This window comes from Sebastes fasciatus, chromosome 14 (genome assembly GCF_043250625.1).
Source record: "Sebastes fasciatus isolate fSebFas1 chromosome 14, fSebFas1.pri, whole genome shotgun sequence".
Lineage (NCBI taxonomy): Eukaryota > Metazoa > Chordata > Actinopteri > Perciformes > Sebastidae > Sebastes > Sebastes fasciatus.
Window position 1 is genome coordinate 22,499,880 of NC_133808.1, and position 9,722 is coordinate 22,509,601.

At 39.6% G+C, this 9,722-nt stretch overlaps 1 protein-coding gene across 3 annotated transcripts in view; it reads left to right on the plus strand.

Moving 5' to 3' along the window:
- The window catches only part of LOC141782869 (ephrin type-A receptor 6-like), a 191,182-nt gene extending 182,862 nt beyond the window's left edge, over positions 1 to 8,320 (plus strand). For 2 of the 3 annotated variants that reach the window (XM_074659686.1, XM_074659684.1), the window contains exons 14-17: positions 176 to 325; positions 3,483 to 3,676; positions 3,975 to 4,124; positions 6,123 to 8,320. In XM_074659686.1, coding sequence (XP_074515787.1) covers positions 176 to 325; positions 3,483 to 3,676; positions 3,975 to 4,124; positions 6,123 to 6,237 — 609 coding nt within the window. In that variant the 3' untranslated portion in view covers positions 6,238 to 8,320. The remainder of the gene's footprint in view (positions 1 to 175; positions 326 to 3,482; positions 3,677 to 3,974; positions 4,125 to 6,122) is intronic. The other variant, XM_074659685.1, reaches the window with a different exon arrangement.
- The last annotated feature ends 1,402 nt before the right edge of the window (positions 8,321 to 9,722 follow it).

The following is a 9,722-nucleotide window of genomic DNA, read 5'->3' on the forward strand; positions in this document are numbered from 1 at the left end:
ATTTAATATCATAAGTGTGTTTTAAAATGGCTCAGTACACTTTAACAGCTACTTTCTTCAGTGGAAAGTAAGGTTTGCAGGGTTGAGGCTACTTTGAATGATTTACCAGATGCTATTAAACATTTTTACAATCTGATCTGATCCATAAGTGTGTTTTTTATTTGTGTGTGAACAGGGTGGCAAGATCCCCATTCGATGGACCGCTCCTGAGGCCATCTCATACAGGAAGTTCTCCTCGGCCAGCGACGCGTGGAGTTACGGCATCGTCATGTGGGAAGTGATGTCATATGGGGAGCGGCCGTACTGGGAGATGTCCAATCAGGATGTGAGTATTGATAGTCATCACAACGGTTGTTTACAGTGCTTTTGTGTCACATGGGAAACAATTTAGAGTTACAAAAAGAACAATATGATTATCTCATTATCTCCTCCTCACTCTCCTCTCTCAATCAAAAAGCTCTCAAGTCTCACTGACTTAAACCAAAAAGCTTCTGCCACCAAGTTTGTAAGTCTTCATACTTGAATACTGCATATTCAAGACACTTTTAGTAATGTTTGACAGAAATGGACCCTGACGCAAAGTAGCTTTTTGGCGATTTCAGAAAAGAAGTGGTAGAGCTGCTGTGGAAGAGGAGTGTAGGCATCAGTTTGGTGACTAATATCTTGATACCACTTAAATTAGCTTTATTGATATAAAACACAAAAGTATTTGTGTGAATTTGACCAATGGCTGTACAGTTTCTAGATTTTTTTTTGTCTATTTATTTAGTCTAAAAATATCAGAATCAGCCCCAAAAAATCCAACCTGTATAATATGTACTCCAAGGGAGTGTTGAATGTGGTGCAATTTGACCAGATGGTGGCGCTATAACAATGAACTTTCCATTTTGGCCTATAACTTTTGAACCATAAGTCTCAGAAACACAGTTTTTTACCTGGATTTTGTGGGTCCAGACAAATCTATCTATATAAGCCCCGCCCATTTGCGTCTAGCCATTTTTAATTTTGTCCAAATCTGGGTTTTTTTTGCCGTTCCTCCTACAAATTTTGAACAACATGTACCAAGTCGGGAAAAGTAACTTTTTTGGATTGTTGACCTTACATACAGTTTTGCTATAGCTGGTCCTCACAGTTAGCTCAAATGCTCTGAGCAGGGGGCTTTATTACAAACAATGTCATATATCCTGAACGCTTTGTGCTATTGGGACCACATTTGGTGGACATGTGTAGATATGATATCTGAGTGACTATGGCAAATTTGGTGCCATTTGGCTTATAGGTGTCGCAGTAACGGCATCATCAAACTACAAAGGAAGAAATCTCTGTCTGTCTGTGATATGACTGCCCTTTGCATATATCGAGAACCATTCATCCGATCAACTTCACACTCCGTGGGCGCAAGCCTTCATCCCGTGGTTCTCGACAACTGAACTTTTTGGGCCAATGAATCGGCTCGTTCCGGACGGGCACTGCACTAGTACAGTATATCCAATTCGTACTTACTACATGAGGCTTAGGCATACTCTATCAGTACTTACAATTCTGCTTAAAGCTTTTTGGACAAATTCTGTATTTTTGGAAATATAAAGAAACAGTTCCTGGCAAAGTTGGTAGACACAGCTGCATTACTTTCTCACTGAGTGTATTTTGAACATGCTGGTGTTTTATCTATTGAGTGAACTATTCCTTTAAGTGATTTTCTCTGAGGCGTCTCTGTGAGGATGGAAGAGAGTGGTTCATGTTGTTTCCACAAATATTCCCCTCACAAGCCTGCTTCTCTAACCTCTAGCACCACAGCGTGCCTCAATATTGACTCTTCAATACAAGTCCTGCTCCACTGGGGAAATGCTGAGTTTATTTTCCATTATATCTGTTAAAATTGCCGCCCTTTAACCTGCTCCCTGACTGTTTCCTCACATCAAAAGCCTACCTCTGAGAGAGAGGAGGCGAGGAACAGAAACGCTGGTGAGATTCACCAAATGGATGCAAAAAGATGAGTGAGAGGGAAAGCAAAAGAGCATTGAAGGTCAGGGGTTCAGAGGACTTTGGTCCGAAAGAGGGGGAGTTTAAAGCTGTGGATTCAGTGTGGCTGAGCAACCCGCTGATCCCTGGGCTGTGGTCAGGGATTGGAGGGGCCAGGGAGGAAGCAGATCCATCCTCCTCTCTCCGCTGAGTGTGAAAGCTCCACCGTAATCCCTTCAACCCCTTACACACAGACTCCTACACATCTATACACCCACACACGCACATCCACTAAGGTCCCAGGGTTTGGGGAGGATTTGTGCTGTTTGGGAATTGCTTAGAAGTGCTTTCCAAGGCAAAAGGCCGGCCAAGCCGCAAAACCAGCCAAACACTATCTCATCCTGGTCAGCCACTTACCACTGCTCCCTACAAAGATACATGGATCTCTACTTTCCCATAGACTCACAGATATGATATGGAGATCTACGGTATGGATGCTACAGTAATACACGCTATCCGCTCAGATAAAAAGGGATTTACGTGCGTGCGATACATGTTGGAAGTGATTGTCGGCACAGATTAGGTTTGGGCACATGAATAAAAGACCAAGTTCAAATGTATTTGTACGACACAGGAAATCAAACACCCAAGGAGGAGGTTATGGGAAATAATAGATGCTTACACAGAGCATTAAATATGATGATGCTTGCTGTTTTGACCTGAAGTAAGTAATCTGTCTCTTTGCTGCAGGCTTATGCTGCATTCACATGGATTCAGTTAGACGGTAGATGGCCAATTTAGCGGAAACAAATTAGGTGAGGCCGGCAGAGAATACCGGCAACGGTAACAGTAGACTGCATTAAATATTTTCCCTTTTTTGCCGTCCTCCGTGATGGAATTTACAACCGGATGTTAGGTAGCTCCCTCACACCGGAGAAAGTTGTTTAAGTTTACAATAAGGTTTGTGCAGACTAGTAACCTCAGGCACAACTGCACCGTGTTCCGTGTGCGACGTGGCTGCCACAGCTGATCACAGCCACTTTAGAGATGCTTGTGATTCTACCAGACACGCCACAGTGCGTCCCAGAAGTGGCTGGGTATTGATAAATGTGTACATATTTAAATGAGATGTGTATTGATAAATCCATGACACTTCAGCACCATGGAGAGTGCCATTGATAAATCTGGGCGCTCTCCGTGGTGCTGATGTAGCACACCCTGTTAAAAATTAACAAATCCCCTACTGAATATAAAGCTTTGTAAATGCAACCCCAGATCCTCAGACCTTACATGTAAATCTATATAATGGAAACAATGCTTCATGTATGTTATTCAGTGGGTTTCTTGTCTTTGTTTGGTCTGCTGCAGCCTGCAAGATCATAGAAAAAAAACTCAATTTCAAGTCTCTAACTAAAACTTTCCAACTGAATAGATCAATTTTCAAGCCAATTAAATTCTAATACAGCAGCCATCTTCCACATTTCGACTTCATCCTTCATCACATCCGACTGTGTCTCCAGGTGATTCTGTCTATTGAAGAGGGCTACCGGCTGCCTGCACCGATGGGCTGCCCCGTGGCCCTGCACCAGCTGATGCTGCACTGCTGGCAGAAGGAGAGGAGTCATCGGCCCAAATTCACCGATGTCGTTTCCTTCTTGGATAAACTGATCCGTAACCCCAGCAGCCTGCTCCCACTGGTAGAGGACATTCAGAGGTACAGCATTGATCATGAAATGCTTTAGCGGAGGTGACAGGGGAACCTATTTTTTTCTGAACTCAGAGCAGAAGTTATTTGAGTTACAGTAAACAGTGAGCTATGATAGGACATGTCTCCTAAATCCAGGCAACTTTAGAGGTTTCGAAAGTTTATAAAATGTTCTTACTCCTACGGCTAAAAGTACTACCATGTGTGTTTCACTCTGAGGACTTTAAGCCAGTAATGTCAGTTGTCCACCTCTGAGATGCTTTAGAAATACTGGGCCGGATCTGAGATTTTTTGTATTTTGTATCAGTCCACCAGAGTCTCCGGGGGAGGAAATGGACTACCCAATGTTCATCTCCATTGGCGACTGGCTGGACTCCATTAAGATGAGTCAGTACAAGAGCAATTTCATGGCAGCTGGCTACAACACATTGGATTCTGTGGCGAGGATGAGTATTGAGTGAGTAGCAGAGCCAAAACAACCATTATTAAATTGCATGAAACCAAATAGGACCCATCTTTGTGGCAGCAGTGGTGATTTAAAGGGACCGATTTTACTCATGAAGTTCAGTTTACTTGTTACGAGGAGTACTATTCACAATGTGAATGTCTCTTATGGCTCTAGGGGAAGCTTTTAAAAGTCTGAAAAAATATGATGATGATGATGATGTCATAGTGATGTCATTAGGGTTATCTCAAATTCAGCTAGAGCCCTGTGGTTGTAGTATAAAGACGTTTTGCTTCACATTGTGACCGAAACGTGTCTCATATAAACTGTGTCTAAATGTTCTGTCATGGTCTTGGGTTTGAGTTAGTTTGTTTCCTGTTTTAGTTTGAAAATCCTCTCCTCTTGTGTCTTGTCTGGTTTTGCTTCCTGCCTTTGTTTGTTTCCCGCCTTTTTGATTGTCTTCCCCGCCCTGATCAGTTTCACCTGTCCCTCATTAGTCCTGCACTCACCTCACCTCCTGCTCACCTGTTCTAACTTCCCCAGTTAGTCAGTCACTATTTATACCACCTCAGTTCCTTTGTTCTTTGTCGGTTCATCTTTCGTTGTATGAAGTTTGTGTTTGCCTGTGTCTGCCAGCTGTACCTGCCTGCCTTTTGTACCTGAAGACTTTTATTCTATAAAACGATCTGGTTGAATCTGCCCCTGCACCGTGGCATGTTCTTGAATACATAAGATGTTTTTACAAGGATAGAAAAATGAGGAATGAACTTCAAAGTGAGATATTTTGTTAATCTTTTCTTAACCCTTATATGAAGCGTATAGCACATTTGTGATCAAAACATCACCACATTTTATGAGACAATGGGCTTCATGCAGCAACATCCTCTTAAATTTGTCTTATATTGTTTCTTAATTTTCTGTTAAGAGAGGATATAACAGAAGCCAACTCCAGATGCACCAAACATTCATAACCATCCAAATCTGCTCTTACCCAGGTGTGCTGAATGATAAATCCTATTAATTGGTGGTGTGTGGCTGAATGTTTATTATTAGCATAGGTAACACCCCCTATATAAGGACAGCTGTTGTGTCGTGTACAAATACTCTGGCACGTGCCCAAGAATTGGAGAGATACCACCAACAAAAAGGCTGTGAGAAGAACTTCAGCAGTAATGAAATGAGGTGTTAATTAAAGTTAAACAAAGTAAACGTGATTTTCCAGAGTTTCAGTACTGGCATTACAGGAAAATCAGAAAGCATCAAAGAGCAGAATGTAAGCCGTTCAGAAGCTGAACGCACGCAATATCATCCAAGGGTTTTATAGTCTTAATGCACAGTAGTGCATGAGATAGGTAATCTGAAAAAAATCATGTGCCTCCGGTGCTCCTAATGGCATCTGCACAATTTCACAGACCGGAGGAAAACAACCAATCAGAGCCGAGCTGGAGCCTGCCGTCTCTGAGCAGCTGTCAATCACTCACAAACTCAGATCAAACAGTCAAACTAGGCAGCGCTGATCAAATATGAATTAATATTCTGTTACTGTAATGACTATTTCTCACCTAAAATGTTTTCAGAAACATATTTTAGTGTACTGTTTAGCTGTAAAATGAGAGTGACCCGGCAGCCATGTTGAGATCAGTTGAGGAAATACCGAGCACCGCCCACCAGCCGGAGCACAGCCAATAGGAACACTCTCTCTCTGAAATGACCTGTGATTGGCCAAAGTCTTCCGTCACGGCACTCGTAACATTTTCTTTTAACTAAGAGAAGATCAAATAAGAAAACATTGGTGAATCCTAGAAATCAATGGGTACTAATAAAAAAATAAAAAATAAGAGGAAATTTGTTCTTATATCGCTTCCTGCATGAATCCCAATGTAAACACTGCCTACCCGACTTGGAGGTCCTCCCTGAAAAGAATTACAATATGCAATGAAAAGTCCTCACAAGTAAGACTTAAAGCGTTTGTGTGTGTTTGTTGTTGTTGTGTTTCCCCTCTCGGCCTAGAGATGTGAGGCGTATAGGGGTGGAGCTGATCGGCCACCAGAGGCGGATCTCCAGCAGCATACAGACCCTCCGCCTCCAGCTACTGCACGAACAGGAGAAGGGTTTCCATGTATGAGGACACCCTTTAACACAACCTGGGATGGACAGATAGACGGACCAGAGGGAAGTGAAGTCTAGACCGTTGGACAGACAGACAGACAGACAGACAGACAGTCTACAGCCTGTGCCTGAGTCTCAACCCCTCGTACAGGAGGTCAATGGACAGACTACCACAGCAGACTGCCCCCTGGTCTCCCTCATATCCAGTAGTAACAGACTCTTTCCTACTATACACCCCTTACCCAGACTATTGCAGCCTGATAGACTTTAAAGACTGGCCCAGGCCCTCACTTAGGGGAATGTAATGCCTTGTTGCAGCAGCAGTAATTTGTGTGTGGAGCAACAATATCTAGAGACGTAGATTTGCAATCGTAATCTACTGAATCTTTTGACTCTTTTCTTTTTGTTGTTCTTCTTTTCTCGTTATGTGCTCATGTAGCTGCTATTTGGGTGTGCAATCGAAAAAGTGTTTGAAAAACTTTTTAATTTGGAGTTTGATGATTTATCATGAAGGTATTATTTGCGTCGCTTTAGTTTACCCTCTCTCCAGAGAATCTGGTACGCTAATACTTGAAGAAAGAAGCAAGTTGCGGAGATTTCTTGAATGTTTTAAAAGTGTATAGACAATTAATCGATAATTATTATCATAACCTAATATCTATATATGTGCAGTCCTGTATGTGAAAGCCCTGGTAAATCTGGATTTTATTTATTTGAGATTTTTATCCAAATCAGCAATACGGTATTATGCAGTCACCTCAGTATCTCAGAGAGAGATGAAGAATCGTGCAATGAGAGAGCTCATGTTGTGAACATGAGTCTCACACCACACCATCCACCTGTTTTTATCGTCACATGCTGAGCTTGCAGAACTGGATCCTTCAGATTAACAACCATACAAATCTACTCCGACGGGTTCCTTTAGCAACCAGTGTGCTCACAGTTGTGCGATACGCCTGATTTTATTTTGGATTGTGAATGTTATACATTGCCTGAAAGTACACAATCTCCACCGTCTTAACATATGAATGTTCACAGAACTTAGATAGGAGACGCTTGACATTGTCTGGAAACTTAATAACATGGACTCATATGGATCTTCAGAATTAGCCGCTGTCATATACATGCATTGTTGTTTTTTTGCTTGCACACTAATGCAGTGCACTTCTGGGACAAAGTTGATCCAAGATGTCAGAGCGGAATAATCCGACGTAGGTGCAAAGCTACTGGAAGTAATTCTCCTCCGGTCTGTTCTTACATTGTGGTCATGTTGGTTGTGGCGTTTGTGGCAGAATGGGAAACAGTGTACATAGACGTTGGATCTGCAGTAGATGGTGTCAAGTTGTCAGACGTTTGCCATTAAAATCAAAATGTTTCTTAATTAAGTCAGTGGTGAATAGGTAAGTGCTGCAGAATATAATTAGTTAGAGATAGCTAATAGCTGGTGGATGATGACCAGTGAGAAAACGAAGTAGTAGGACGGCAGAGAGAGAACGAACATAAACAGGAGCATCATAACTCATCATGTGTCATTCAACAGTAACAAACACACACACACATACACGCAGAATGCCTTACAGTTCGTTAACCATGCAAGACAGAAACACTTCCGAGTGGTTCATAAGTTTCAGTGCAGTCACAGGACCTAGCCATTAGTTTGAGTTGTATTCCATATTCAAGAGAGCAGCTGTGGTTTTTCTTACAAACTGGGGCTCCGATGATTTAATGTCGAAGGCAAACTGGATCCAGAGATCTGTGCCTTTCGGTCACAGCGTAGTTATGCATCCAGCAGGCCTGCAGGAGTAGGAAAGGAGCACACACACACATTCAAACACACACACACACACACACGCTCACGGTCACCACCCCTCTACAGAATAAGGAGAATATCAGATGCTGTTTGTTTAGCATGTTCTACTGCTGAGCAATGTTAGAACGTTCTTTTGTACAAAGTACAAGTATACTTATAATTCTTGTATTTTATTTTTCTATAATTTCCAAAGAGATGTTGTAGATCTTGCACACTGTAAGAGGCAGTTACAGCGAATATTTATTTGCAAATAAAGATGAACAGTTCTGGTGGTTGACTGCTCATTTAATTTTGTTTCCGTTTTTAACTGGAAATCAGAATGTAAATGTAAATGTTTTAATGTAAATTATTGTCAAATATATCAATCAAACATTATTTCATCAAACTTTCTTTGTATAGCACCTTTCATACAGGTTAGTGCAGTTCAAAGTGCTTCGCAGATGACTGACAAGCTGAAAATATGTCAGAACAAGACCAAAAAAAATCAGTAATTTAACAATTTGATAATTTGAGACCAATGCACGCAAGACAATAAAATTATACTAATGTAATATAACAGAATTAAAAGTTATAATAACAGTAATAGTAGTAAAACAGTGTGAAATTAAAAAAAAAAAAGATTAATAAAATAACAATAAAATAGAGCAACATTTTGGAAATTAAATGCAATAAAATAAATCATTAATGATATAACAATAAAATAGAATACAATTTCACAACTTAAATAAATAAATAAAAATAGAAATACCGAAATACAATTTTACAACTTAAATGCAATAAAAAAAGTGATTTATAAAATTACAATAAAATAAAATAGTTTTACAACGTAAATACAATAAAAAAAATAAGTGATAAATAAAATAATAATAAAATAGAATTAAGCTTTACATTTTAAATACAATAAAAATAAGTGATTAATAAAATAACAATAAAATAAAATACTTAAATACAATAAAAATAAGTGATTAATAAAATAACAATAAAATAGAATACTTAAATACAATAAAAATAAGTGATTAATAAAATAACAATAAAATAAAATACTTAAATACAATAAAAATAAGTGATTAATAAAATAGAATAAAGCTTTACATCTTAAATACAATAAAATAAGTTATTAATAAAATAAAAATAAAAAAGAATACAGTTTAACAACTTAAATACAATGAAATATGTAAATAAAATAACCAGTTTCTCTCTCTAAGCTATATGAGTCTTGTACCACCCCTTCAACCTGGTAACTACATGAAGTCAAGCACATAACTGATAACCAAAAGATGGAGCTGTTGGACTGCTGACCAGCTCCACACCTGCCATGTGAGAAGCCCAAATTAAATTCCTGCAATCATTCTGAAAATGTAATATTAGATATATAATCTTCAGATTGGATACATGATACTTTGCCTCATCCCTTCTTTAAAACAAATATGTTTCCTTTATGGTTACATATACTTTCATATGGCCATATACATGTAGTTTACGGTGACCTCATTAAGATATGTATGGCCTCGTACTCCTAGTTTACTGTGACATTTGTGTGTATGTGTCTGTGATTTCAAATTCATTGTAGATCACAGATTGAATTAGTTTAAAGCACACAAACTGACACATTAGATAGTGGCTCCTTAATTAAGGTGATGTAAGGTGAGGTGTAAGAGTAGTAAATCAAATGCTTCATACTCCATGATCAG